This window comes from Phasianus colchicus, chromosome 19 (genome assembly GCF_987193195.1).
Source record: "Phasianus colchicus chromosome 19, bPhaCol1.hap1.1, whole genome shotgun sequence".
Lineage (NCBI taxonomy): Eukaryota > Metazoa > Chordata > Aves > Galliformes > Phasianidae > Phasianus > Phasianus colchicus.
In genome coordinates, this window is record NC_143454.1 from 2,832,834 (window position 1) to 2,860,561 (window position 27,728).

General features: G+C 62.0%; 4 protein-coding genes across 14 annotated transcripts in view; all 4 read right to left on the minus strand.

Annotated features, from left to right (window-relative positions):
* Positions 1-643: 643 nt before the first annotated feature.
* On the minus strand, positions 644-10,466 carry MAMDC4 (MAM domain containing 4). Of its 3 annotated transcripts, none has more exons than XM_090121523.1 (29): positions 10,130-10,463; positions 9,330-9,443; positions 9,067-9,240; positions 8,772-8,897; positions 8,408-8,553; positions 8,246-8,309; positions 7,900-8,028; positions 7,549-7,695; positions 7,358-7,443; positions 6,922-7,080; positions 6,265-6,349; positions 5,989-6,138; positions 5,762-5,875; positions 5,435-5,566; positions 5,208-5,338; positions 5,033-5,138; positions 4,717-4,833; positions 4,374-4,508; positions 4,156-4,286; positions 3,838-4,048; positions 3,537-3,674; positions 3,292-3,413; positions 3,137-3,227; positions 2,874-3,020; positions 2,404-2,538; positions 2,044-2,171; positions 1,857-1,971; positions 1,596-1,771; positions 644-1,001 (listed from the first exon to the last, which is right to left on the minus strand). In XM_090121523.1, the coding sequence occupies exons 1-29, from the start codon at positions 10,455-10,457 to the stop codon at positions 954-956; spliced, it is 3,885 nt and encodes a 1,294-aa protein (XP_089977649.1). In that variant the 5' UTR covers positions 10,458-10,463; the 3' UTR covers positions 644-953. The 3 variants fall into 3 exon arrangements, 2 of the variants coding, with proteins under 2 accessions (XP_089977649.1, XP_089977648.1); XM_090121522.1 differs by having other exon boundaries at positions 8,246-8,330; positions 10,130-10,462; XR_016458960.1 differs by lacking the exon at positions 644-1,001 and having other exon boundaries at positions 1,738-1,771; positions 2,433-2,538; positions 8,246-8,330; positions 10,130-10,466.
* A 1,212-nt stretch (positions 10,467-11,678) lies between these two features.
* On the minus strand, positions 11,679-13,313 carry PHPT1 (phosphohistidine phosphatase 1). Its single transcript, XM_031602063.2, has 3 exons — positions 13,115-13,313; positions 12,809-12,933; positions 11,679-12,112 (listed from the first exon to the last, which is right to left on the minus strand). The coding sequence occupies exons 1-3, from the start codon at positions 13,266-13,268 to the stop codon at positions 12,020-12,022; spliced, it is 372 nt and encodes a 123-aa protein (XP_031457923.1). The 5' UTR covers positions 13,269-13,313; the 3' UTR covers positions 11,679-12,019.
* Positions 13,314-13,845: 532 nt separating this feature from the next.
* On the minus strand, positions 13,846-22,178 carry AJM1 (apical junction component 1 homolog). 4 transcript variants are annotated; one of them, XM_090121431.1, is made up of 3 exons: positions 21,684-22,178; positions 18,981-19,054; positions 13,846-17,350 (listed from the first exon to the last, which is right to left on the minus strand). In XM_090121431.1, exon 3 carries the CDS (start codon positions 17,286-17,288, stop codon positions 14,031-14,033), a length of 3,258 nt encoding a protein of 1,085 aa, XP_089977557.1. In that variant the 5' UTR covers positions 17,289-17,350; positions 18,981-19,054; positions 21,684-22,178; the 3' UTR covers positions 13,846-14,030. The 4 variants fall into 4 exon arrangements, with proteins under 4 accessions (XP_089977557.1, XP_089977555.1, XP_089977559.1 ...); XM_090121429.1 differs by lacking the exon at positions 21,684-22,178 and adding an exon at positions 21,192-21,677; XM_090121433.1 differs by lacking the exon at positions 21,684-22,178 and having other exon boundaries at positions 13,846-14,633; positions 14,712-17,350; positions 18,981-21,185.
* Positions 22,179-25,283: 3,105 nt separating this feature from the next.
* Positions 25,284-27,728, minus strand: part of RABL6 (RAB, member RAS oncogene family like 6) — a 52,489-nt gene continuing 50,044 nt past the window's right edge. For all 6 annotated transcript variants that reach the window (XM_090121436.1, XM_090121435.1, XM_090121434.1 and 3 more), the window contains one exon: positions 25,284-27,342. In XM_090121436.1, coding sequence (XP_089977562.1) covers positions 27,139-27,342 — 204 coding nt within the window. In that variant the 3' untranslated portion in view covers positions 25,284-27,138. The remainder of the gene's footprint in view (positions 27,343-27,728) is intronic.

Sequence of the window (27,728 nt, forward strand, 5' to 3'; positions counted from 1 at the left end):
AGCTGAAGGGAGAGTTGTCTGCAGCAGGATGAGAGGAAAGGTAGGCTTCTGCTGCAAACCACAACAGTGGTATGCTGTGTTCCCTTCAGCCAGGCTGTGGAAGTTTCAGGAGAGCAGGCTTGTTAATGAGGCGTTTGCCTTCGCAGAGGCTGAACGGGTTTGTCTGCTGTTGCAGTTCCATGGCGGGCTTGCCAAGGGCAGGGGGATGAAATTGTTTTTAAAGCTGTGGGGAAAAAATGAGTGATCCTGGGCTTAAGAGTGCCAGGGCCTGGCTGCAGCAGTGGATGATGTGGCCCTGAGCCCAGCCTGTGACTTGGGAGTGCTATTCATTTCCTTGTGAAACTGAAATGTGAAGTATGAAGAGTCCTTGAAACACTTGAAGGTTGTCCTGTGCGGCTGGGTTGGGGCTGTTGGCTGCCAGCAGCTGTGCTGCACAGTGTTTCCTGTCCCACCATCTCCACCCTCCCCAGCCCCATGCAGTCCTACCTGGCTGCCCAGGCTCTCCTGTGCCCTGGGAGCTGCTAGGTTGCTCCCTGGGACTTAATCCTGGGACTGGGAAACCCTGGAGGTTGCACAGTGGCATGCTTTACCCTTCCACCTGAGCAGTGGGCAGCCAGCAGGACCCTGCTCATCTAGGATGGCAGTTCTGCAAGAAGCCCCTGCTCCCTGGGTGTCAATGCATGGACACATCACGCCATCTCCATATGGTGTGGAAACTTCATGTTACAAAAAACAGCAGTGCTGTTCCCACGTGTGTGGAGGTAGTGGTGGAAACGGCCGTGCTGTGCCCCCAGGGCTGCTGCCTGCTGCTGCTCTGCGGTGTGAGACATGGGGCAGTGAGCGTGCTGTGGGGCAGCTGTGGGCTGGATGGAGTGCGAGGTTCTGCGGGAGGGATGCTCTGCCCTCGGCACACCTCGTGGGCGCGAGGAGGTGGAGAGTGGTGCTGGCTTAGTTCAGTCTTCATCCCGCTCTTTTGGCACTTGTGCTATAATGACCTTGTCCTGTAAAGAAGGGTCAGCATGAGTTGGTTTCAGTAAGCATAGTCTGATAGGAAATAAAAAGCTCTGGGGGCGATGACCCATGTGCCAGCATGGGGAGGGCCCAGCAGCCATGCTGCATTGCGAGGCCAGGTGGGCTCCATCCTTTGGGATCGACCCCGGCACAGCTGTGGGAATTGGTGGCTCTGCTGGGGGCTGTGTGGCACAATCTCCTCAGAAGAAACTGAATGTAGTTTCAGCTGCCTCTGCAGGTTTGAAGGTGCTGGCTCGAGGAGAAGGAACAATGTTTGCACGACCCACTCCCCAAGCAGGGCTGTGGGGAGGAGGAGCGCAGCCTCAGCTGTAACTGGAACAAATGCCTGATCACAGCAGCAAAGTATCCAGGTCAGTCCCCTAGCCCTGGGGTCACTCATTTGCCAGTGCTCAGATAAGGGGCAGAGCCCTTTGCCCCTTTCTGACGTGTTGGCAGGCCGTGGGCTCACTGAATGCCTTCTGGGATTTGCTGAGCTTTTAGAAAGCATTGTTTTGGTGCTGCTGGGGGCAGCTGAGCCAACAGGAGAGTCCTGCACATCCCCCAGCACCAGAGTTGCTGCTTACATCTTGAAAAGTGATGTTGTCAAAGCCCTGAGGAGTGTTGCTCTCCATGGCCATCCTGCTCCCCTGCGCTCTCCTTTTCAGCCAGTACCGGCAACCAGCTGCTGCCAGTGCCAGCACAATGACAGCCAGCAGCAGGCCAAGCACCACTTCTGCCACAAAGCCACTGGAAGACTTCACTACAGAGGAAGAAAGATGCTGCCAGGTTTGCAGGGACCACGGTCAGAAAGAATTTGTGATACTGTTGTTGGGGATGACCCACACCTTTCCCTGGTGCCTCTGGATTGGAGTCACAGCCTCCAGTGGCACTGTACTCGATATCATCCAGTGCCACGGTCCCCTCCATTGGCCACATCCGCGAGGTGATCTCAAAGACAATCTGTGGGAAGGTGCGATGCTGGGCTCAATGTGCATGGAGGGCACCCAGCATCCTGGGAGGACACCCGCTCACCTGGAACTCGCTGGAACTCTCCAAAGGCACCGTGCTGCCTTGCCAGCCTTGGCTCCTCTGCCCTGCCACGCTCCATGCTGTGCGCTGCCCTGCCACACTCTGCAGCTTCACCTGCAGCTCCCCGCCAGCTGCAGCAAAGGGGGACAGCTGTCCCTGTATCAGCAGCAGCTTGGAGCCCACAGGAGCAGCCAGGCCGTCTGTGGGACTGCAGTGCCTGGCAGAACCCCACTGCCCTGCGAGAGCTGTGCCAGGCTGCCCCTCCCCCCCAGCCCCCAGCCATCCCCTGGCTCCCGCTCTAGGCTAAAGCCCACTCCCCAGGGGCAGCACCCTCCCTCGCCCACCCCCTGGGACAGCTCTCACAGAGGTGCTCCGGGATGTCCATGTGGTACCAGAAGTGCAGACAGCCGGCAGTGGTGGCGGGGAGGTGCTGGCTCTCCAGCCGGGCAGCGGTGCCCCCTGCGCCCAGCACACGGGTGTCGAAGTGCACGTAGTGACCTGGAGGGCAGGGTGGCATGCAGGATGGCCCCTGTCCCACAGCTCTCCCTGTCCCTCACTGCCTTTGGGCACAGGCTGTGGGCCACTATACAGCCAGCTGACACAGTGTGTGCAGGACTGTGCTGCTGACTGGGGGGCAACAGCCCTCGTGAGGTCTGTCCTTTATGTACCAGCTCATGCCTGGGGCCAGGACAGAGCTGATGAAGGCACTGATCTGCATCCCAGCCCTTTTAGGCCTGAGATGCAGTGGAGGGGACATTCACAGGTAATCCCATCCTTCCACAGCTCCTGCTACTCCCCCCAAACCATGCCAGGTCTCCCTGAGGATCTCCTACCATCCTCCGTGCCCAGGGTGTGGTCCTGCTCAGGGCCGGGGTACTTGGCCAGGGGGACCCCACTCTTCCAGCCCCAGGTGAAGCCGTGCAGGCGCTCATCTGAAGGGCTGCTCCAGCCACATGTGTCCCACTCAAAGTCACAGGACGCTGGGTGGAAACATGGGTTAAGACACACTCTGCTTGGTGCTGCTAGTGGATGGAAGATCTGTCCCCATCCCTGTGGCCATGTGTCCCCATGGGGTACCTAGCACACATGCTCCCACCTGGCTCAGGGCAGGCTCCATCTGACACATGCAGGTCATCCAGTGCCATGTAGCTGTGCTCACTCCCAGCTCCCACCGCCTCAAACACCGCCTGCAGGGAGGGCATGCTAAGGCTGGCAGCCACCCACCGGGAGCTGCCTGGGGACCTTCCTCACCTTCCAATCTGTGTCTGCCCAAACAGTGACATGCCCACGGTGCCAGGTATCACCCTCCATCGCACTGATGCTGAACAGCTTCCTCTGCTCACCATTCTCCTCCACAAGGACGCGCAGAGTCCCTGCCCGGGATAAGGAGATGCTGAATGGCACCATGCTGCATGTCCATGGCACAGGGCAGCACTCGGCCCATGGCACCCAACCTGTGCTGAGTGGGGACGTGGCTCGGAGCATGCAGGGCTCACCTGGGGCTGCAGCACTCAGCTGGTACCAGAAAGCCAGGCACTGGGCAGGCGCAGAGCGCTGGTACAGCGCAGAGCTGAGTGTGGCCACGTGCCCCATGGGCAGTGAGTGCTTGCTGGTGTTCACCACCATATAATGTCCTGGTGATAAAGAAGACCCCATGTTGTGATTGCCCCATGCCTGGCTCTCCTGGAGGCACTGATCTGCGTGGGCAGCCCCCATGTGGTTGGGGGCCGTGGGCTGAGAGCTGCAGCCACACGGGCAGGATAGACGGCAGTGCGCCCAGAGCCCCAGCCCCGGTACCTGTGGTAGTGCCAGTGGTGTGGTCAGCCACGGGGCCAATGGTGATGCCGGTGCCGCCGCTCTGCCACCACCACTGCCCACTGCCCGCCAGCCCGCAGGCGCCCGCCTCAAAGGAGCAGGAGAGCTCGGCCCCGCAGGCACCCGCCGTCAGCGCCACGTCGTCCAGCGCCACGTCACCAACAAAGCCGTCCCGCAGCGCCTCGAAGGACAGCTGCCACCAGACCAGACAACGCTTCAGAGCGGCCCGGCCTGTGCCCCCCCCGGCACAGAGACCCTGCCCAGCACAGCCCCGTGCCACCTCACACCTCTTGCCCTCACCCGGTAGTGCTGCTGCCCCGTGGCAGGGAGCGTTGCCAGCCCGCGGTGCCACACACTGCCCTGGCTGCCCCGCTGGGTCCACAGCACCGTCTCCTCTGCTCCCTGCAGCTGCAGCTTGAGGCTCAGAGTGCCTGGGAGGAGGGCAGCAGTGGGAGCCGGTGTTGTATCCGGCCTCAACATGGCACCACAGAGCCTGGTGAGGACGGAGGGCCACGTACCGATCTGCGGGCCAGCCAGGCGGTACCAGAAGGTGAGGCAGCGCGGAGCAGCAGCTGGCTCCTGGCTGTAGGTGGTGAGCTGCGCACGCTGCCCACGGCTCCACGGTGCTGAGGGGTCCGCGGCCAGGAAGTATCCTGTTCAGTGGGAACAACTGAGCCGCGCTCATCCATCCTTCTCTCACTGCCATGTCCCCAGCGCAGGGACTGAGTGCCCCTGTGCTGCTCAGCTGAGCTCACTCCCCTTACTCCCAAGGTGTGCCGACGACACACAAGGCACATCCAACCCTGGGGACTGGGGCAGCTCCAGCTGCCCAGGATGGCATGAGAGGAGCCAGGCCCTTACCCGATCCGGTGGTGTGGTCAGAGCCCTGCCCCTGCCCTGTGCTGCGGACCCACTGGAAGTCGCTGCCCCGGTCCTGGTACCAGCCGCACAGGTCCGCCTCAAAGTTGCAGGACAGCTCTGCCCAGAGAGAGGTGGCCGTGGTGAGGGCAGGGCAGATAAGCACCCAGCGCATCTCCCTGCCACCTGCCCCAGGCAGCAGTGAGTGCTGGGGACAGCAGGTGTGCTCAGCCCGGCCCACAGCCCATCTGCAGGGCTGGGGACAGTGAGGGCACCCGGCAGCCCCTGCAGCTCAAGACGCCCACGTGTTCCCACACACCTGCAGCCCCCAGGGGCTCCGTGCCAGGGTCGCACTGCACGAACGTCACGTTGTCGATGGCAATTTCTGCTGGGTCCTGCAGCTCCGCCATCCCCAGCAGCTCGACCTGTGGGTGGTGGTGGTGAGCCCTGGGGGCCGTGGCCCTGCACCCAGCCAGGTCATCCCTTGGCAATACCTGGAAGGGCCGGGTCCTCTCCCCCAGTGGGACATGGACGTGCTCCCAGGCTGTGCTGCCATGCCCCCGCGTGTGCCAGGCCAGGTGCGTCATGTCCGTGGAATGCTCCATGACAGCAACAGCAAGGAAACCTGAGCATAAGAGATGGTGCTGGGGACAAGGGCAGCACTGCCCAGCACCACCCAGCCTGCAGCCAGGGCTGGCAGGGCTCGGCCAGGCAGGGATACCTTGGGGGCCACTGTGCAGGATGTAGCTCATCTCCATGGCGCAGGCCAAGCTGGAGGGACCCAGCAGAGGTGTGCGGACCTTGGCGGGAGCCACCATTTGTCCTTCTCCTCTCTGAAGGGCCAAGAAAGCTCCTGGGCAAGGAAACAGCCTGAGAGGCGGGGGCAGAGCCCCGCACAGCACCCCCAGGAGAAGTACCCTGCTACCATCACGTCCACCCCTCCCACAGGGACATCCCTCCACCCACGCAGGAGCAGGCTCTGCTCCTCCTGGGCTCCTGTAGTCCTGGGGACCAGGAAGCATTGTCTGTGCGGTGGGAATGGCCTCACCTGCTCCCACAAGGGCAGTGGATGTGGGCTCGGTGGCCTTCTGCACAGCCCAGCGCAGCCGGCCCACGCTGGTGTCGTGCCAACCCCCAGCACCTTCCTCGAAGGTGGTGGCTCCTGTAACACCCATAGCTCAGCACAGCCACGCCACGGTGCTTCGGGACCCCCTGGCACCGCGAGGGCTGCTGGCTGGGCGAGCTGGATGCCCTGCATCCACTGCTGGCTCTCACCACAGTTGTTCTCATCGGAGCCATCAGCACACGCCTTGGCGAAGTCACAGGCCAGCTCAGCACTGACGCAGCCCCCGTTGTCGCAGGAGAATTCCTCGGCCGTGCAGAGGCTGGCACGGGCCCGGCCCGGCAGTTCCATGGGAGCAGGCTCTGATGGCAAAAGCCCCGGACTAGAGTGTGGCACTGGCAGGGCGTGAGGCTGAGCCCGGCTCCAGGCATTGCCCTAGTGCTGCCCTTCCGGCAGCAGCCCACCACGTGCTCCCCACCCCAGCTCACCCTGCTGCGGCACACAGCCTGGAGACAGGATCAGGTCATCCACAGCCACAGTGCCCCCGCTGCCCGCCTCCCCTGTGATCAGCACCTGCAGGAAGCGCCGCGGTGGTGGTCAGCACATCCCTGGGAAGGATCTGTGTGGGGGTCAGGGTGATGCTGCGGCTGCAAACGGTGGGTTTGGGGTAGTGGTTCTGCCCTTGTGCATGTCCCATGTCCTGCGGCTGCCCAGCATGTCACCGGGTGCTGCTGGGGGTGCCAATATGGATGCCCCCATGGCTGGGAGGTGTTGGGCAGGTGGGTGGCCATAGGGGAGGGCAGATAGCCTGGGGGAAGTTGTGGGGTGACGTGGTGTGTGTAAGGACTGCTCCCCACTCCAGCAGGGTGATTTTTGGGTGGATTTGTAAATGGGGGATGTGGGGACACACCAGAAGGCTCAGCCCTGGCCTCTGGTTCCCAGCCCATCCCTTATCACTGGTCCCATGAGAGCACACTGGGGGTGCACAGACCAGAGACATGGCATGGGGGACCCCCTTGTCTTGGGGCAGTGCTGGTGGAGGCTGCTGTAGGGACAGGCTTTGGGGCCAGGGCCGTGCCCCTGCCAGTTCCCCAGTTGGAGTGGGGCCATGGGTACCCCATTCACCCAGCACAGACTCAGCCCACCTTGAAGCTCTCTGTCAAATTGAAGTCCACTCGCTCACGGATCCAACAGTTTCCTGTGTCCCCTGTTCTCTCTCTCACCAGGTGCTCAGTGGAGTTGATCACATAGGAGATGCTGAGGCTGCTGGTGGCTGAGCCGTGGAGATGGCAGTACAGCACAAGCTGGGGCCGGGTGGTGGCAGTGAGGGCTGAGCAGGGGCACAAAGTCCTCACACCCCATGAGGCACTCACACATGGGGCTGGAGAAGCTCGGTGCTCCCACCAGGTCCTGGAGATGCCACCAACCACCCCTAGACCCATTGTCCTCCCCAGACAAAGAGCCACAGCAGCCCTGACCCCATGCAGAGGTCCCTGCAAATGGGGATCCTGTCCCTCACCACCACCATGCCCGTGGGGCTGCTGTCCCCTTCCCTGCACACAAGTGCCCATAGTGACTCACAGAGCAGGAGTTGGTGGCCTGGAAAGTGGGGCTGCTCAGCCTGGCCACACTGCTGGCACCCCCACTGATGGTGTGGAGGAAATAGCCTGAGGAGACACCAAGATGGTTCTGAGCAGGGCTGGGCATGCGGTCAGAAAGGCAGAAGGAATAAGGATGGTGAGAGGCATGGGGAACCCACTGCCAGCACACACCTGTAGCACTGTTGTTGCTGTGATCCCGGGTGGGAACACCAGAGGTGGTCCCCAGGGCCATGCTTGTGTTCCTCCCCCATGCTGGCTGCCCAACCTCCACTTCCCAGCTGCAAAGATCTTCCTCGAAGGGACAGGGGGTGAAGAGCTCTGTGGGACAGTGAGAGCAGTGACACACGGATGAAGGCCAGCCCTCCTCGGGCAAGGGGCTGCACGATAGGCTGTGCAAAACCTGCTGGGTGGTTTTGTCCCTGCAGCTCTGGGACATTGCCATTCACATGCCAACCCATGGTTCCATGGGCTCAGACCCTCTGCCCATCTGCCTCTCCCAGCCCCAGGGTTGGAGATGCTCACGGCACTGCTCTGCATCTTCATCAGAGCCGTCCCCGCAGTCATCGGTGCCATCACAAAAGCGGTCCAGGGCCAGGCAGGATCCTCTCCTGCAGTTGCTCTCTTCTGCCCCACAGCTCTGCTGCCCAGCCGCTGGGCCATGGGAAACAGTGTCAGCACCAGTCTGTGCCAGGCTCTCTGCTCTGCCCCCTGGGCTGCTTCCCACACCCAAGGAATGGACTCTCTCTGCCCACTATGCGCCCTGGCCAGGACCCCAGGGCATCACGGGCAGTGGGAGAGCTTGCACAGAACACCAAGGCCAATCACCTCCCCGGGGTCCCAGCACCATCCCAGCAGCCACAGCACTCACCCAGCAAGCCGCAGTTCCTGAAGACAATGTCATCGAGAGCCAGCACTGCCCCACATGTGGGTGGCTGTGTCAGGGCGAAGGTGAGCTGCAGTGAGAGGTGAGGGCTGGGTGAGCCTCCCCGACAGCCTCAGCTCCTGGTGCAGCCCAGCATCCCCATCTCACCTGGAACTGCCCCTTGACCCGGCCAGGGTATGCCACCAGCTGGTGCCAGCCCTCGGCCCTGTTCTCGGGGCTCCGCCACAGCTCCACCACCGTGTTCCCAAATGCCACAGCCAGGCGCAACACCGGGCATGCAGTCTGGTTGAGCCCTGCAGAGAACCCATAGGTGGCCACTGAAATGGGCCTGTGCTATGGGGTGACTTGTACTGGGGTGGGGACACTTAGGGCCTGCCACCTCCATGTATAGGGCGTGGAAGAGGTGAGCGAGATGGCAGAGACCTATCTTGAAGTGTTCTGTCCCTCCCCATTGCCCCCATGGGTCGCCTCCTTGCCCTGGTACCCACTGCAGGATCCTGGGTGCACTCACCACTTCCTGAGAGGTGGTACGAAGCCCAGATCTCGCACGTGGCAGTCGCCTCCTGCATGACTGGTGACTGGAGCCAGGCAGTGGCTGTGGCCTTTGCCGGCGGGGACATTGTCACCATGAACCAACCTGAGGAGGGCAGAGCAGAGCGGGGGCTGCACCCATGGAGTGGCACCAGCACTGTGGCCAGCACTGTGGCCGGCACTGCTCCTGCAGGCTTTGCCCCAGCACCCTGCCAGGACAGGAGATCCAGTCCTGGACCAGAGGATCGGGAGCCCATGCTGCAGCCTCTGCTTACCCCGGTCTGTGCCCATGGTGTGGTCTGAGTGCGGCCCTGTGCCCCATGAGTCCAGGCTGGCCCGGCCCCGCACCCATCTGTAGGTGGAGGTGCTCACATCCCGCCAGCCACAGTCGTCATCCTCGAAATCACAGGTGAAGGGGGAGCCAAGCACGGCCGAGATCCCCAGGTACCCTGGGGTAAGGGGAAGGGATCAGGGCACAGCTGGATCAGCCTGGGGAGCTGCGGTGCCCACACTCCATCACTCTCTCACAGGCACTCACCGCACTGGTTCTCATCGGAGCAGTCACCGCAGTGGCACATGAAGTCACAGTGCTGCTCAGCCATGCTGCCACAACTGTTGACAGCAGCAGCCCTGCTGGAGGGGATGGACCCGGCTGCCAGAGAGAGGAAGGGGCTGAAAACCCCATGGAGGTGCTGGGCAAGGGGCCACCGGTGGGTGACCGAGGGTACATGCATCCATACATGTGTGCAACCCCATTTGGGACCCTGCATGGGAGAGCACTGGGCTCTCAGCAGCATCATCCCTTGGACAGGACCTCCACCTCTGCCCAACAGGCTGGTAGCCAGGGTAGAGCCTGGAGTAAGGCTAAAGCCTGCTGGTCTGGGATCCTGCTCCCTCCCTGCTCTCATGGATTGGCATCCCCCAGCACCAGCACTCAACACCAGAGACCAGCAGGGCAGTGGCACCAACCCTGCCACTGTCACCCCATCAAATCACACCCCTAGTCCAAGCCCCAGCCACCATCTAGGGGGAAACTGGGAAGGTTTCAGCATTTCCTCCTCATGCTGAGCAAAGCCATCAATGTTGCACAGCCTCACTGGGACTGTCCCTGGCATTTCCAGCACACACTCACCCCAGGGAATCCCCATTGTGTCTACATGAGAAGAGACCTGGTGGGGAGGGGCAGGCGTTTCTGCCCCTCAAGCTGGGAAAGCTTCCACAGAGCTGTGAGGTGCAGCAAGCCCCCAGTGGGGCAGGCATGGGCAGGCCCTGTAGAACTATAGCCCCTCTCACCCCCAGCACAACCCGAAGCACTGCCCCAGCACGGCATCAACTCACCCAGCAGCAGCAGGGCCAGGAGGAGTGTGAGCCCCGACATCACAGGCAGAAGGGATGTGAGGAGGGCAGAAGGGAGTCGGGAGAGGCAGCAGCCAGGGGAAGCCATGCCACAAGCCCCAGGCTGGAATCTGCTCCCCAGGATCTGCTCCTCTCTGGACTTCAGACCCTCTGTTATCTGTGCTGCTGCGCAGTGCGATTGCAACAGGTGTAGTAAAAGATGGGGCCCAATTCCTGAGTGTGAGAGGGGACACGTGGAGGTGAGGAACCCTGTGCCCTCCCACACAGAGCAGTCACCCCACCCGCGGCACAGAGCCACGCTGCAGAGCATCCCGTGGGGCTTTTCCCACTGATCCACAACACTTCTCTCTTTCCTGAGTTTGATGCCCAGTATCTGTTTGGATTCAGGGAATAGGACTCCTGATTCCAGGAAGCAGCTGCTTTACTAAGGCACTATGCTGACACACTCTGGGTCTCCATGGCAGATGACTTTCTTGCTCGCAGACATGAGCTCTGTGCCTTGTCTCTCCTTGGGGTGGTTTGATCCCTCCCCAGTGAAGGTGACAAGATACTGCCTCAGAGGACACTTTATCAGGGAGTGTAGCGACAGGACAAAGGGTAAGTGCTCTAAATTGAAAGAGAGGAGATTTAGGCTAGGTGTGAGGAATTCTTCACTCCTTGAGTGGTGAGGCCCTGGCACTGAGGCCCAGAGAAGCTGTGGGTGCCCCATCCTGGAGGTGCCCAAGACCAGGCTGGATGGGGCTCTGGGCAGCCTGAGCTGCACCCAGTCCACACAGCAGGGAGTCAGAACAGCGATCTTTAACACCCCTTCCAGCCCAAACCATTCTTACCCATGTCGAACAATTTCCCCGCCCTCATATGAGGCAGCAATGGAGCAACCTACACAGCCAGCCTGGCCTGCAGCACCCTGAGCTCTCCTGACACCCAAACTTCCGCAGCATCCTCTGCTGCTTCACCCAGCCCCTCATTCCCAATATCTCCCTCACCATGGAAGTGTAAACAGAAAGGTCCCCTGGAAGAGCAAGCTGGGAAATACCAAGGCACAGAAGCCAGTGCTAGCTGTCCAGAGGGTTAAATTCAAGGAGGACTGAGGTGTGATCAATCACTGCCCATGCTCCCTGGAAGCTCCGTGCTGTTTCCCAGTGGCTGGGGGCAGAAGATGAAGACACACATTCTGCAGGCTACTGTTATTGCTCTGCTCCTTCTGTCCAAGAAGACCGAGCACATGCTTTGCCCTTCCCTTTGTCAGGCAATGGGGATCCATCCCTTTCTTACGGTTGTCTCCCAGCTCTGCTTGGTGCTCTCAGGGCTGCAGGACAGGCACTATTTTTAGATCCCACCCCACTGACTGCAGCTGCTCCCAAGGCTAATCCTGACATGCACTCTGCTGTCAGTTCCGAAGCACTGACTCCAACAGACGTCTGCAGAGCTGGAAGCCTGGGGACTTGCTCCTCACACGGTCCCACTATGAGGAAACACCAGACATGCAGGAAGGAGCTAAGCCATTAACAAAGAACCAAGCAGGGCCAGCGGCACTCCCCAACATGTTTAATTCTCACATATACATGGACAAATCCTTGCCACAGGGGAAGCCAAGTGCTCAGCAACTTCACCCAGGTAAGGACTTCACCCGCAGGCTTTGTGGCTCCGTGGCAGGGAGATGGGAAGAGTCCACGGCACACGGGAAGTGTGGTGACAATAGAGATGGGCGAGTTCCCCCAGAGGATGGAAGCTCATCAGTGCAGTGAGTTCAAGAGAGAAACCCAGCAGAGCTCAGGGCGTTGCTGAGTATGGAGACCCTGCTGCCATTTTGTGAGTGCTGGAAGCGATCCCACCAGCTCCTGGCTGGTGCTGCTGCCCTACCAGGTCACATCAGTAGCCTTCATCTGCCCAGGTGATCTCATAGTCTGGATACTTGGCTTTCAGCTTCTCAGTAGTCACAGAGTGATTTGCTCGCCCAAAGCCCTGCAAGATGAAAGGGAATTCAGGAGTAAAGCAGATGCAGTTACCACCTGCAGAAGAGCCTAGTGAGCCAGTGACTCAGTCAAAGCAATCAGATGCCCTGGGAGAAAGGACAGGCCCTGTGTCTGTGCAAGCTGAATGGCTGCGACTGAAGCACAGCACTGGCTCAGGCCATGCACAGCTCAGTCTAGAGAAGGCTGCCAGGCAGCACAGCTCCCATCTGAGTGCAGTGCCACCCACCAGTAAAAGTAATCCCTGGAGATGGGAACTGGGAGCAGAGCTGGCGTCACTGCCACCCTCAGTGCACTCTGAGCTCCTTGGGGAGCAGGTGACAGCTCCCCAAGAGCAGAGAAGGGGAATAGTGATGGACAAAGGGAAGCAGGCGAGCACTGCCTAGTGGGGGGTGGAGGGAAAGCAGTAGTGTGGGATTGCAGCTCCTGCAGGCACCCCAGCGCAGCACAGCGACAGTTCAGCTGCGGTCTGCACTCAGCCTCCCACCACCGCCCCGTGCCGCGCAGCAGGACCTGCACGGGCTGCCACAGCTGCCAAAGCGGGAGCCGCACTCCGATCCAACACAGCCAGCAGGGCACGAGGCCCCGGGGCTGCCACCCCGCGAAGGGGCAGCCCGACCCCAGCCCACCTCACAGCGGTGCCGCACGCGGGGCTCTCCCGCTTCCGCGGTACGGCAGCGCCACTCACCACCGAGTACCCGTAGACGTGGATCTTCTTCTCCTGGTTCTGGTGGGAGATGCGGCCGCCGCCCAGGCACTCGCAGTCAAAGCCCTGCGGCTCCAGCTCGGCCGCCGCCCTGTCGTAGATATCGGCTGCGGGAGAGCGCACCGCGGGTCAGGCGGCCCCGGGACGGCGCCGGGAGCGGCGGGAAGGGCCGTGCCCGCCGTAATCTCCGCAGCCCCGTCCCGCGGCGCCGAGCCCGGAGCGCGCCGCCAAAGGGAGCCCCGTAGCCGCTCTGCAGGAACCGCGCCCCGGCCGCCGCCCGGCCCTCACCGTGGTACTCGGCCCAGCCGTGCCCGCGCACCACCTCCTTCCCGGGCTCCGAAGCGCCGGCGGCGCGGTGCCGCACACGCAGCAGGACGTACTTGAACACGCCGCCGTCGTCGATCTCCACGTCCGCCACCCGCTGCAGCGCCGCCGCCGCCATCGCTCCCGCCCCGACGGTGCCCCGCCCCTTCCGGGGCGTGCGGCGCAGCGCGGCCAATCAGCGCCGGGCCCCGCCCCGCGACCGGAGTGTTGGCACCGCCCCTTCCGGCGGCGCCCACTCCAGGGCGGTGCGGACGGGGCTGCGGGCTGCTGTGCGCGGCGCGGGGCGGCGGGCTGCGCCTCGAGCCCTGAGACCCGCGGCGGTACCGGAGCTGCCACCGGCCGCGGCGGAACGGGGCGGCGGTGCCGGACGGTGGGCGGGGCCCTGCTCCAGGTAGGGCCCGGCACGGCGCCGGGCTCTGTCCCCGCTCTGTCCCCCCCGGCCCTGCGCCTGCCCCGGCTCTCGGCCGCCTCCCCGCCGCGCCCGCGGCTCACACACGGTGCCACGCTCAGGACACAGCACAGCACAGCGGCCTTACGCTGCCCCGCTCTCACCCGGCCCCGCGGAGCCGCGCAGCCCCGCAGGCAGCACCTGCTGTAGCCCAGCAGCGCCCTGCGGCTCCCGGCCGGGTGTGGGTCCCGGCCGGGGGATGCGCCGCGCCGGGCTCCGGGTGTGGGTGGGGGTGCGGGGTGCTGCGGCGCGGCACGTGGAGACCCGCGGGATGCTGCTGCACCGCGCCACGGCACCCGGCGGCTCCGGTAACCCCCCCCAACTCCCCTCGGCCTCCTCCCCGGGGAGCAGAGGGTGCCCGTCCCACCGCCCGGCCGGGAAAACGCCTATCTACAGAGGGACCGCGCGGCCGCTGGGGTCCGAGTGCCACTTTCACATGATGTCATCCAGGAGGTTGGGGCTGGCCACCCAGTCCAGCGTGCGGGGCTCGGAGGCAGCCATGATCATGCACATGAACTGTTTGCCTGTCCTTTTGTCGATGGGGTAAATGGTGGTGGGGGTGAAGCGCTTGTTGCTCTCCACAAAGTCGCAGAGCTGCTCGTAGACGGCTGGGAACTCATGCCGCAGGAAGACGCCGCGGATGCGCAGCTCCCGCTGGATGTTGATGAAGCAAACCTCCCGCGCCTTGCGGCCCTCCTCGCCCTCCTTGTCGATGTCCGCCGTGCCGGGTGGCGGAGTCAGGATCAACGTCTCCATATCCCGCTCCTTCTTTGGGATCTTCTTCTCGGGGCTGGAGGAGGCTAAGGCCACCTTGGCGTATTTCCTGACCGTCGGCACCTGCACCTTTGGAGACGGCCTCTCCGGCACTTTTTGAGCCACGGCCACGGTTACATTCAAGAGGAAACATTCGTCGGGGTCGTACTGGTTGCCGGTCTCCCGCAGCTCCCGGGCGTACTCCCCCAGGTTGTCTGAGTAGCTCTCCAGCTCCCGCAGGGACAGGTAGGTGGGGGACATCAGCAGGCTCTCCAGCCCGAACTGCAGGAAGTTCTCAGCTGAGCCCGAGTTGGGGAAGCCCAGGAAGAGCACACCGCGGCCGCGGGACAGGTAACCCACCTTGGCAATGCGCGAGAAGGCCTTGTGCACCTCAGCATTCTCCCGGCAGAACTGCAGCACGTGGCGGCAGACGCTGCCCACGCGGCCGTAGACGCAGCTCTCCTTGTGCGTGTCCCAGTCCTCGCGGCGGCAGTGCCGGGAGCAGTAATATGTGTAGCAGCTGTGGCACGACTTGAAGTAGAGGCAGGCATTGAACATGGTCTCCGTCCGCCGGCACTTGGCGTTGGAGCACATCATCATGTCATCCTCCTCCGCGCTCAGGTCAGGTGAGCAGTTCTCCAGAGGCTTCTCAAAGGTGCTGCTGGCTGGCGGGGAGGGCTGTGGGCGCGGGGCGCCGCCGAAAGAGCTGGGACCCGGCTGCTCCTTCGTGGGCCGGAAACTCTCAGGCATGCTGGGGGGAACCTTCCTCCCCTCACCCCGCCGAGGTGGTCCTGGGGCGCTGCTGCTCAGGAGCTTCTTGAGCTGCTCAGCCAGGCTGTCTCTGTCCCCTGCACGGTGGCCTGGCGCCGGCTTGTAGTCGATGACAAGATCGGTGATGAGCTCATCCAGCTGCTCCAGGCTGCGCTGGCGCGCTGAGCCACTCTCCTTGGGGACGGGCTGCGGGGCGTAGGGCGCAGCGTAGGGCGTCTGCTCCCGTCCTGCATCCAGCACGTCCCAGCTGGCCGAGCGCCGCTCACTGCGGCCCATCCCATCGGCGCGGATATCGTTGTCAGTGATGGTGATCTCCGGCGTGACGTACCAGGAACGGCCCAGGGGGCCACGGCCGCTGTCGCTGTGCACCCGCTCGAGGATGGAGCTCTCCGACAGGGACAGGGCAGCGTAGCGCTTGGGCGAGCTCGACAGGTTGATCACCACTGGCTGCCGGCGCTCGTCAGGGGATAAGGCACGGTGCTGCTCCTGGACGAGCAGGTTCTCGTAGCTGCGCCCGCGCTGCAGGGCCTCCTCCCTGCGTGCTGCGGGTGCCAGGATGTTATCCCACGATTTGGAGTAGTGCTGGCTGTCCCGGCCCAGCCGCGGTGGGTTTGTGCTGTAGCTGGCGTGCCAGGAGGAGAGCATGGCCTCGCGCCCAGCCGGCTGCGGGGCAAAGCGTGACACCTGCAAGCTCTGGTAGGGCAGCGCGCTCTGCTCGGGGCAGTACCAGTCACCGAAGTGCAAGGGCTGGGTGCTGCGGGGAGGGGGGCACGTTCGTGAGAGCACCTCCCGCTCACGGTACTTCCCGTAGTCCTCAGCGTAGAAGACCCTGGCTGAGGAGCCAAGTGCTGGGTATGTCCGGGCATCCTCCGCATACAGGGCCTTGACAGGGGTGCTGCGTGGGGTGTAGAAGCGAGGCTCCTCTCTGTAGAAGGCATGGGTGGGCGCCTCCTGCACGGGGAAACCCCGCGCCTCCTCCACGTACAACGTCCGCGGTGGCACAGTGTGCACGCCCGCCCTGGCCGGGTCCTCCACGTAGAAGTGCTGTGGGGGGCCGTGGCGCACAGGGTAGGGGTAGCTGGCGTAGCCCGCGCTCCGCAGCGGCATGGCGGGGCTGGGGCACCGCACCGGCTCCTCCGCATAGAAGAACTTGGTGGGGACACTGGCCGCCGAGAAGGTCATGCAGCCCCTCTCGGGGTACTCCCTGAATTCCCGTGAGGCCGGCACCGGCACCGTCTGGTACGCCAGCGCCCGTGGATCCGCCTCAAAGTACTCACCGGGGTAGGGCAGGAGCGGGGGGTCCCCACTGTAGGAGTCGCTGGGGGTGGGCGTGCGGGACATGGACACCTGCCTGCTCCCCGGTACTGCCAGGCTGCGGGCGGCCCCAGGGGCGCGGGGCCATTGTGGTGGCTCTGGCCGGCTCTGCGCAGCCCGCAGGCTGCGCGCAGTGTGCACCAACACCGCCTCGTCCGGTTTGATGTCCACGCGGCACTTGACGTGGGGGCTGGCGCCCACCTTGGTGCCCGGCCCCTCCTCGAAGCAGTTGCTGCCTACGCAGAGCGGGGAGATGCGGCTGACGCTGCTGCGCTGCGGCTGCAGCTTGATGGGGTGCACCTCGTTGGCCAACGCTCGCAGCGGCACGTGGCTCTCGCGGCGCGGTGACGGCTCGGCACGTGGCGGCCCCCGCTCCACCCGCAGCGCTTCGCGTCCACGCCGGGCTGGGGGTGGCGATGCCGAGACGGTGATGGGCACCGGTGTGAAGGAGGGCTTCATCCGCGGCGTGCTCTTGGAGCGGGCCCGCCGCTTCGGCTCGCCCCGCGGAGCATCCCTGGCCGGTGGTGGGGCCCTGCCGCCGTACGGGTCCGGCTTGGGGGGCACGCGCCGGCCTGGTGGCCCTGTGGTGGGCTCGGGGTTGCCGGGCTGCGGGCACGGCCGCTCCATGGCCGGAGGAGCGCCCAGCGGCTCGTCCAGCGACTCGAGGAAGTCAAAGCTCCGGCAGTGGCGTTTGTTGAAGGGCTGAGGGTCGCGGGGCAGGGAGGAGGACATGGAGGCGTCACATCGCGCCAGGGGCTGGCGGACAATGGAATCCCCAGGGGCTGTGGAGGCCACCTTTATGTCTTGGTACACCGTAGACACCAGGATGTCAGGTGGGTCCGTTCGTGTCATCTTAAAAGTGACGCTTCTGTTGCCAGCTTCCTTCAGATGGCCTCAGGGGAAGGCAGCTGGCCCTGCAAGAGAACAGAAAGGTCCCTAAATCCCGGCGAGGAGCTCGGGGCCACGGCGGCATGGGATCAAACCCCACACTCTCGGCTCAGGGGGCTCAGCCACCTCTTCAGAGCAGGGAGATTGGGGGTGCCCCAGCCCTGCCGCTGCTGTTAACACACTGCTCCAGCTGGGAAGCACCGAAACGCTGTTCAGAGAGGTTCGCTGTCCAGAGGGCACACAAATGCCGTGGCACCTGCGGGCACAGCTGGGAACGTACCAGCATGGCACTCCTGTGCCTGCTCACCAAGGGCAGGAGGTCACCAACTGCTGTCCAGAGCTGCTGGGGAGAGGCCTGGGACACACAGACCCTCCTGCAGTATCAGCAGCTCAGAGCAGGGCTCGGGGGACTCAGCAAGGGAGTTTCTGTAGCAGGTGGGGATGTTTCTGGCAGTGCACTGTGACCATCCAAGCAGCCATGTGGGCTCCCAGGACCACATGTGCACCACTGGGAGCATCACTTGAAGATGGGCAATGTGGGCACCCCCGCAGTGGGCAGAGAAGCTCTACACACCCACAGCCCATGAGTGCCCTGGACTGGCAGCAGTCCTGGCTGCTCGGAGCCATGGCACTCCCCAGGGCTCACAGAGGCAGCAGGGCTGCTGTGGCCCTGCCCCCACCCAGAAGCCAGCAGCAACTCCTCAGCCACTTCCTCACCACCTGTGGCTCAGGTGACCCAGCTCCAGAGAGGCTGTGCTCACTCAGCACCGTCCAGCTTTGTCCTCCCCCACATCCTGTGCTGCCCTGCACCAGGATGGGTGTCCCTGGTGGGGCCACTGGCTGAAGGAGCAAGACGGGGGTCAGTGAAGGGACGGGCACAGAGCCACCACTGCAGGATGCAGAGCCCCTGGCTGCATGTGAGATAGTTGTGTGGCAAGGGGACATTCTGTGTGCTGCTGGCATGCCAAGGTGAGCAGGGTGGCTCAGCCAGGCACCTGGTGGGTTCTGCAGTCATATTCAGTGAAAGTGCCTGTGGGGAACAGCTGCGGTCTGCAGTCAGCACTGAGCGCACACAGCCCAGTCTGCTTGTGGGTACGACTGCCCAGCCCTAACACTCAGGATATGGACCACCTGGCTGGGGGCCTGGGAGCATGGGGCTGTGCAGGCTGCTGCAGGAGACAAAAATGTGCATTGCAAAGGGAGTCAGAATGCATTTTGTTTTAAACAGAAGCAGAGGACCAGACCACAGGGAATGCATTTCAGGGAGAAAAGGAACAGACTTTATTTGGCAAGGTGTAGTGTTGACTTTGCATGGATGTGGCAGGGGGTCTTGTAGCCCTCATTTCCCATCTGGATGAAGCCCTGTCTTGTCCTGAAGCTGGGGACTGGGGGTGGACACAGGTGCTGGGGAAGGGGTGAAGGTAGGAATGCAGTGGGAGGCAGCAGGGACCTCTGCCCAAGAGAATAGGGAGCCTGGTGGCCAGGGAGTGCTTGGTGCCAGTCTGGAAAGGTCAGGAGGTGCCTTTGGGAGCACCTGTGGGCACAGGAGGGCAGCACCCCTGCACAGCAATGCCAGCAGTGGCACCGGGCAGCCCATCCCCACGGCATCGCGCTGCTCACAGGCAGGGAACCGTGGCTCATTGGCCAGGGTCCTACCTGGTTCAGCAGCAGCAGGGATGGGGCAGGTGGGCTGAGCTGGCCGAGGGCACCGCGGCGGCTCCATCCCAGCGCTGCAAAATAAAAGAGGTGTGTTGAGGGTCCTGGCCATGAGAGCAGGTGGCTGCTGGGGCCACGGGGCACAGAGAGCTCCAGGGGTGTGGGCTCTGCATCACACGGACACCACACCACCTGCTGAGCTGTGCGAGGTCGCGCTGCCAGGGGAACCCAGGGACAGCGTGGTGCATCCCTGGGTTGCCATGGTTTCCCCAAATTATTCCTCCTCTGCGAGGATGGCGTGGGTGCGTGGGGAGGCTGCGCGGCAGGGCGCTGGGGGGGCTCTGCAGCAGTGCACGGGGAGCACCCACATGGGCATCCACTGCGCATCTGGGGCACAGCAGGGATGGTCCTGCTGTGGCTGTCCATGGTGGGACGGACACCGGTGTGACACAGCAGCCCCATTTGGGTGCTCAGACAGAACTCAGCAGGGCCCCCAGGAGTGGCCTGAGCCTTGAGAAGAGCGAGCAGTATGTGGGGACTGTGTCTGTGTGCCTCAGGGCGGGCAGGTGCACTGCCACACTCCCACTGCCCACGGGTCCCGAGCACCACGTCCCCTCTACAGGGGGAGGATTTTGCTCCCACCCACTCTCCTGCCTCCCGCTGGTAGGTGCTAGCAGCCCCGTTCTGCCCCCAGCCCCTGGGTTCCTCCTGTATCCCCCGGAGGATGCCGCCATCAGCTGGCAGCGTTTCAGGGCTGCAGATGGAGCTTGTATGGGTCCCATGGCACCCTCTGGGGACACAGCAAACCCACCACCTGCATCCCACTGCACCCTCTCCCGGAGAGGGCCCCTGTGGTTTATCACAGCCCCTCACACCTCTGCTTCTTGGGGACACCTCTGCCTTACGTGTGCCAGCAGCACTCTGCCCACAGCTGTGATCCCACACAGCACCGAGGGAGCCAGCAGTGCCTTCCCAGCAGCGTGCAAGGAGCGGCACGAGGGCATTTGGGGCCAGCAGAGACCCCGGGCTGCAGGAGGGGCCCTGGGGAGGCTCCGAGAATTGGGTCGCTCCCTGCACGTGGCACGAGGGCAGGCGGCACGAGGGCTGTGCGGTGCCGCTGCCCCCAACCTGCTCTGCCCCCAGCCTGTCCCGTGCCCACGGTGGGCTCAGCACTGAGTATTGCCCTTCGACCCACCCGGCTCAGCTGCACGCCGCCCCAGGCACGCTGCCGGCCCATGGGCATTGCTACATCCCTGTGCCCATCACACAGAACACCCTGGGAGTGCTGCTTAGGGTGTGCTGCCAGCACAGCCCCCGCCTGTACCGCCAGCACGCTGCCTACACGCACCGCACCGAGCACGCTGCTGCTGCAGCACCGCACTCACAGCACAATCATGCTGCCACTGCGCTGCACTGAGCTGGCTGCCACTGCACGGCCCTGTGGCCTCGGGCATCCTGCGTGTGCGCGCCTCCTGCACTGTGCAAGGCATGCTGCATGCGTGGCCAGTGAACTGCGCCCGCTGCACTTGCAGCCCAGGCCTGGGTGCTCCGTGCAAGGTCGCGCCGATGCATTCCCCCTGTGTGCCCCGACCCCTTCTCCTTTTTAGGGCCGGTGCTTGGGGCTCCCCGCCCCGAGGGGCTCCCGCAGATGGACACAGATGGGGCAGCCTGCTCCAGCGGGGCACAGTGCCGGGTGACATCGCCAGGCCCGCTGTCACCCCCGCAGCCCCCCGCAGTCCCCATTACCTGCCCGGAATGCAGTGCCCGGCGGGGCGAGGGGACGCAGCCGGGGAAAGCAGAGCTGCTGGTCCCGGGGCGGTGGCTCCGCACTGCGCACCGGCGCCGGGTGACACTGGGCCCGCTGGGCCGCGCCGGGTGCTGAGCCGGGCCCGGGGACAGATGGCACTGCGGCGCGGTGATGGAGGCACGGGAGTGGGATGGGATGGTGATGAGATGAGAATGAAGATGGGGATGGGGATGGGATGGGGATGGCCTGAGAGGGCGCCGGAGATAAGATGGGACGAGGAGGGCAGGGCGCTGGGCTATGGGGGGAAGGGATGGAGATGTGCGGAATGGAGGAAGCATAGCGGGGATGCAATGGAAGAGATGCGATGGGATTGGTGGGAATGGCCCGGGGGAGCCGCAGGGGGATGCCCTGCCGGGGTCCCGGGGGTGCAGAAGGCCCCGACCACCCACCCCATTCCCCCTTACCTGCTCCGCGCCCGCCGCCCCGGCGGACCCCAATGCATCCCCGCCGCCGCCGCGCTAGGCTCGGCCCGCTGCCGCCCCGGTGCCCATGGCCCGGCCCGGCTCGGCCCGGCTCCGCCCGATACGGTGCGGCACGGCACGGCACGGCGCTCTACCGCGGCCACCCGGCTCTGCCGCCGCTTGTTTTCTCATAAATACAGCAGGCGGAGTTACCAGCCGGGGCCGGGCCGGGCCGGACCGGGCCACCACCCCCGACACCGCCTCCCGCTCCCCGCCCGGCCCCGGTTCGGCTCCGTTCGGCTCCAGCCCGGCCCCCACCGGTTCTCCCCCGCCCCCCCGGGACGCGCCGTGACGACGCGGACGCAGCGACTCCGTGTCCCCGGGCTGCCGCGCAGAGCTGCTGGCGCTGAGCCCCGGGAGCGCAGTGCGGGCGAGGATCTCACAGCCCCATCTCGCCACGGGCAGCCCCCGGAGTGCCCGGTGCTCGGCCCCCACCTCGGCGCTTCCATTTTCCTCCCTGCGGGACGCAGCACTCGTTTCGGCCGCCCCCGACCCCGTCGCGCTGCTCCATCTGCTCCCCGTCTGCTGCCGGCCCCACGCCAGCGCCGAGTCCCGACGCGGCTCAGCGCATTGCTCGGGCGGCGCTCGCACGGACTCAGCACGGGCACGGGGCGGGGGGCAGAGCTCCGGGCAGCGCGGCTGGGAGCCGGGCACGAAGCGAAGCGAAATCCGCGGAAGCCGCCCGAACGATGCGGGATCCGTCCTGGCGCCGGGGAAGCGCCCTGCGGCTGCCGCAGAGGGACGAAACCCAGCACACGTCACGCGGGTTTGGGGCCGAGCCACCCCTAAGGGCTGCCTTCGCACCCCCGGGAGGAGGCGGCACGAACCGCCCCCGAGGGTTGGGGACTGCCCGTGGCAGTGGGAGCGGCACCGCACGGCCGCGGGACGGGTGCGGGCAGCGCTCGGGGCGGGGGCGGTGATGGGGAGCGGCAGAGCCGTGAGCGCGGCGCGGGGCCGCAGCCGCTGTCACCGCGATCGTGCCGCGGGGTGACGGAACGGGGACGCGGGGCGCAACGACTCCAGCGGGGTTGGTCAGGGTGCACGGCCGCCTCACGCTGCGGAAGCTCTCGGATCAGCGGTGCGGCGGGGTTTGTGCTACGGCCGCGGCCCCGCTGGGCTCAACCCCGCACCGCTGCCTTTATTTCAGCACATCCGTTCCCCGATGCCCGAGCCCGTGGCGCTGCCGGCTCAGCACCGCTGCCGGGTGCTCTGCGGAGCGGGACCAAAGAGAAAACCATCGCTCCGGGGCTGCGTTCCGCTCCGGCGGCTCGTCTGCACCTTTCGTGGCCCATGTTTCTCCGGAGGTCTCGCCGAGCCACTCGCATCGCCCCGGGATGCTCCGGGAGCCGCGATTCGGGCAGACGTGCGCACAGATAACAGCTCCGGCTGAACCCGGAACGCCGTCCTGGCCTCCTCCACGCCGCTCCAACCCGGGCATCAGCCAGCGGCCCCGCAGCGCTCCTTGGGCCGAGGTGCGGCTGAGTGCAGCGCTGGGTCTGAGCTCTGCGCTCAGCAGCTGCGGGGCACTGACTGTGGCCGGCACACATCTGCAGCCTGCGGTGCAGGAGGATGGCTTTGGAGGCAAAACCGCAAGTTAAAAAGGCTCAGCCACGTGTCCAGGTGTCTTTAAGCAGCAGAAGGAGCCAACTCTGGATTAATTACATTATACCGGGATGGAGGCTGTTGCTAGGTTACAGCAACCGGTCCCTAAGCCCATCCTATTGCGGGATTTCCCCAGAACCGCGCACTGGTGAGCTCGGGGGCAGCGCAGAGGGTTGGGCGAGCAGCAGGGGCTGGCGAGGAACAGTGCCCCACTGCAGGCAGCACCCGAGCTTCAATGACCATTTCACACTCACTGCTGGGGGGAAGGAAGCAAATTCCCACCTCAGGCCTTGGCAAGCCAAGGGAAAATCTTACAACCTTACAAGAACAGGAGAAATAGAGTGAAACTGAGCGCCCTGAAGTGTGGCAATGCTGCACTCCTCACAACTGGCCCTTTTCATAACTCTTGGGGAATGACGAAGTGCCACCTGCGAGCCTGCAGCAAGGTACAGCTGTGAATGAGGCCAGCACCACCCCAGGATGCTGCAGGAGATGTATTACATGGGAAGCATTAAGTACGAGCCCTGGCACAACCTCATCTGGACTGGCACAGCCTCAGAAAGATGAACTCAAAGCAGAAGCGGTGCCAAGGCCGGCTGAAAGCACAGCAAGGATGGCACGCATAGCACTGCCACGCAGGGCTGGGGCAGCAGCACCCAAACAGCAGTGCTGGCAAAGGAACAAATGAGCATAAATTGGCCAAGAATAAATGTGGACAGCAATTATCAGACAGCTCCTCAGCCCAGAGGCAGGAGTACAGTTTCCTGCAAGGATGCTGGTAGCAGAGCTGGTCTGCAGGCATGGGAACTGCCAGGACCAGTCCGTCTGTCCTGTGCTATTTTTCTACCTGGTATTTTGGCAAGGAGATGGAGCAAAGCACAGGTGAGGTATTGAGCCAGTCCTTCAGCTCAGCAGCAGCACTAAGCAGGTTGGTTCTCTCGCAGGGATGAGTTCTGTGACAGCCACCAACAGATTAACACCAGCGAGAGCTTTGTCAAGCAGGGCTGGCCACCTGTGCTAAGACTCGGGCCATGCAGGCACACTGGCTTTGCCCAGGACTGCAGGGTTGGGTGTAGCACAGGGAGAAGCCACACTCGAGGCCACGCGGCTGCAGCTGAGCTGTGGGCTGCAGGCAGCACTGGCTGCAGTGGTGCTGGCACACAGGGCAGAAACTGACACACATCTGCCTGCTCTCAGAGTACGACTCCACTTTGGTCCCATCACAACAGCTGCATCAAATCGCACAAAGGGACTGCCAACAGCTACAGGAGCTGCTGACTGTCCTGCTGTGCCTTCCCACCCAGAGAGGAGGGTGGCAACGAATGCTCCCCAAAATAAATGCGGGGCACGCAGCTCCCACCCACACCTCAGAGCAGCAGCTATACCAGCTGCCCCCCTGCTTGAAGCTGGCCCTCTGCAGCAGCAGGCCACAGAGGCAGTGATGGATTTGCATTTCTCCCTCCTCAGTACCAACCGAGACACTGTAAGACACGCAGCTCCAGCCAGCACTGAGCTGCAAGTGCAAGCTCTTCAGCCTCAAGGTCTCTCTTTTTCTTTTTTAATACAAACCCCAAAGCAAATTCACTGGTACCTCTAGAGATGCTCAGAGGACTATGTTCATCAGTGTGATCCTGCAGAAGCTTCCCTGCAGTGACAGGGACGTACACACAATTCTTATATTTAGCTTATTCCAAAGGCTGGGTATGGGTAAGACCAACTCAGATAAGGCCTATTTCTTTCTCCCTTCACTCATGAGTGCCAGCACTGGATTACATCTCACACTGTAACCCAACTAGTTCAGCATTTCTTGAAAAAGGGAGAAGCGGAAGTCTAAAAAGTGCCTTTTTGCTCCTGTTCCCTTCCACTTTCCCAACATCAGGAGGAGGGATGGCTCTGGCCTTGCTCCCAAAGCCAAGGCATGTCACATCCCCTCCCTGGGCTCTAATGTAAGTAAAGAGAGCTCCTGCCTCTGCTTCTCTTTTAAAAGAGGATTTAAGAACACAGTGACTCATCTTTGCTTGGTGTTGTCTCAGCTCCCTATGCTGACAATGAGCCCAAGCTGCAGGGAGCAGCTCTGCTCCTGCTGGCTGTCAAATCTGGCCCAGGTGAGAGAGAAACTCGTGCCAAGAGGAACACAGTGCCTGCACTGCCTTCTGCTGCCCCCCAAGCTGCACTCACAGGAGGTGGAGCTGCACAGCACTGCCTTCCCCCAACGCTGTGTGCAACAGCAGCTCCCTCAGGAGCTTCCCTTCATTTTGGGGGAAAAGCTCATGGTTTTTCAGTTCAACTTTTTCTCAGTGATTTTTTAATTCAGTGCCCATTTCCTCCACGTCTGAGAATGCAACAGAACCATCCTGTGAAACAGTCCTGGAGGAACACACAGCTCACGAGCCCAGGCAGACATACGAGCAGCAGAGAAGATGATGTACAGAGGCAGTTGTACAACAGAGCTTTATAGTCAGAATGGATTGTACCAGATTCTTCGATGCAGAATGGAACATGACCCGAAACCTTTACAGAACAGAAGCGCTTTCAGGAATGCAGGCAGCTGAAGCTCTGATGCCCGCCTGCCTTCTCCCACAGAATGGCTGCATCCCCGCCAGCATTCCTCCCCACACGTGCAAAGGTTGAACTGTCCCATGCAATTTCCCTACAGTGTCACAAGAAATGCAGTAATGCTCAGAGAATTAGCAAGTGCTAAAGGAAAACAGACCTGAACAATATGCTGTTCATGCAGAAAAACCCAGTTATTTTTGTAAGGAAACGGTTACACGAGTATTTTGGGGCCTAGGGGGAAAAAATAGAGCTGCTAATTGGCCTAATCTAAACAGCTCCGAAGCGGACAAGGAATCAAAAGAATGCCTTGCCTTATGAGGATGCAGCAGGAAATCCCCACTTGGATATCATGGTTGATAGTTTACAACAAAAATGGGAGAGGAAGAACAAAACCAAACCTCAAATCAACCAAGGTGCAATGGGGCAATGTAATGCACAGCACATGCAGGGAGCTGCAGAAGGGACAACAGAACCAAAAGAGAAGGGAATGTGGAGAACTGACAAGCTCCATCAAACACAGTAGCAGCTTGCTGAGATGCAGAAATGTGAAGGCTGCTCTGCAGTGCCCACCCAGCTGCAACCCATGCTACTGAGGAGGCACTAATCCATGGGTCCATGTTCAAAGCAAAAAATCAAACGGCTCCCCCAACTTATGGGGCAGGAGGGAGCTCTCTGCTTGGGGCAGGGAAGGGCAGCACACTGGGGGGCTCTGCAATACCGACTGGTTCGACTGGGAAAGGCTGTCAGAGCTACAGCTGCTGTGCCTCTCAGTGCAGAGAGGCAGCCGGTGCTTTAAAGCGTGACTGTAAATTGCCTGAGAAGCAAATGCCTTGCCATGCTAACGCTGCTCTGTAGACAGTCCTGAAGCTCTGGGTATCTTCATTTCATGAGAGTCATGTCCCTGAGAGGTACCGAAAGGAGGGGATTCTACTGTATGCAAATTTAAGGGTGGGAATTGCAGAAAAGCACTGATTTTTTCCTCTTTCTTTTTCAGGTTTGCTTTGCACTTTGCATTGTTTTCCCAAACTGCATAGCAGCTTACATGTAGTGTCTGAGACACTGGGGCCACGGAAATCAATGGGGTTTCATGAATTCCAACAGCAGCACCAGTGAGTGCTAATTAAGCTGCTGTGCAGAAAGGTCCCTTTCAAAGGACTCCAAAATCACATGCACTCTCTTTCACTCTGGTCCTGCAGCTGCTGTACCATAACACGATCTGCTCGATTTAAAGCATCAACTGCTGATTGGAGCAATGGCCAATACACCTTTCTCATTAAAAAATAGGGAGGATAAAAAGTTAAAGACTTGAGACAGGCGAGCACGATACATTCATGCAGCATGGTTTGTTGTAGTCCTCTTAACAAGACAGGAGCTTCAGGTGTGCAGGAGTGGCATATAGCAGGGGTGGAACTGGAAGAGGTCCCCTTCACCTCCTACACCCTGCCAGCAACCCGAAGGGGCATCTCTGGAAGGAGAAATCACAGCCTGAAAATGGGCCTGAGAACCATGCTCTGAACCTTCCCCTTACTCACACACATCTCAGCTGGATTTTCTCTGTGTAACGAACCCACCAGAACAGCAATGCAGATGTAAAGCTTTTGTTCTGCCAGCTCTGTTTTGAGTGAATATACGGCGAAAAGCTTTACACATCTGCACCCATCCTGGTGTGACTTGTACAGAAAGATGAAGACAGCCACAACAGAAGAGTCCGCTGCATGTAAATGTGGGCAGCCTACAGCTCCTCGTAGTCCCCACCTCCTCGTGGCTTGCTCATGCTGGCTCCTCCTCCTCCAAGAAAAGCCTCCAGTTCATCTATCTCATTGTTCTTCTCCTTGCTCCTCTTCTTCTTTTTCTTTTTGTCTTTCTCCTCTTTGCTCTCCTCCTTCTCTTTGCCCTTCTTGTGTTTGCTCTTCTTTTTCACAGACTTCTCCTCTTCCTGCAGAATGAGAAAATGTTCATTAATAAATCCTCTGAGCATGCCAGTAACCCAGCACAGATCGCCCTGAAACCTGGCTCTGACAGGAACCATACAGAGGGAGAGCATGTACCACTGAGGCTGGCTGGGCACTAATTCCAGAAGACCCCCCTGTGAGTTTGGACAGAAGAGAGGAAAGACCATCTGGTTTCCACACAGCAATGGTCTGTCAGGCAGTTTGTGCCCAATAATACCACTGTACCGGACAAGAAGAAATGTCAAAGATGATGCCTCCTACAGACTTCTCTTGCTGTCTCTAAGATAAGCTCTGTCTGAGACCTCCCTCTGCCTGGAAAAAGCCATGTTGCTATCATCAGATTCCACTCAGAAGACATGCACTGCTCTGT

Bases quoted from the DNA above. Each gene is read 5' to 3' on its own strand.
- PHPT1 (XM_031602063.2), bottom strand. From the start codon at position 13,268: ATGGCGGCGGCGGCGCTGCAGCGGGTGGCGGACGTGGAGATCGACGAC. The intron at 12,934-13,114 runs GTGAGGGCCGGG...GCTCTCCCGCAG, and splicing joins CGGCTGGGCCGAGTACCACG to CCGATATCTACGACAGGGCG. The intron at 12,113-12,808 runs GTGAGTGGCGCT...TTCATCTTGCAG, and splicing joins ACGTCTACGGGTACTCGGTG to GGCTTTGGGCGAGCAAATCA.
- AJM1 (XM_090121431.1), bottom strand. From the start codon at position 17,288: ATGACACGAACGGACCCACCTGACATCCTGGTGTCTACGGTGTACCAA.
- MAMDC4 (XM_090121522.1), bottom strand. From the start codon at position 10,457: ATGCTCTGCAGCGTGGCTCTGTGCCGCGGGTGGGGTGACTGCTCTGTG. The intron at 8,554-8,771 runs GTGAGTGCACCC...GGTTCTCTGCAG, and splicing joins GTACCACCTCTCAGGAAGTG to GGCTCAACCAGACTGCATGC. The intron at 4,049-4,155 runs GTGAGGGCAAGA...GTCTGGTGGCAG, and splicing joins CGGGGCAGCAGCACTACCGG to CTGTCCTTCGAGGCGCTGCG.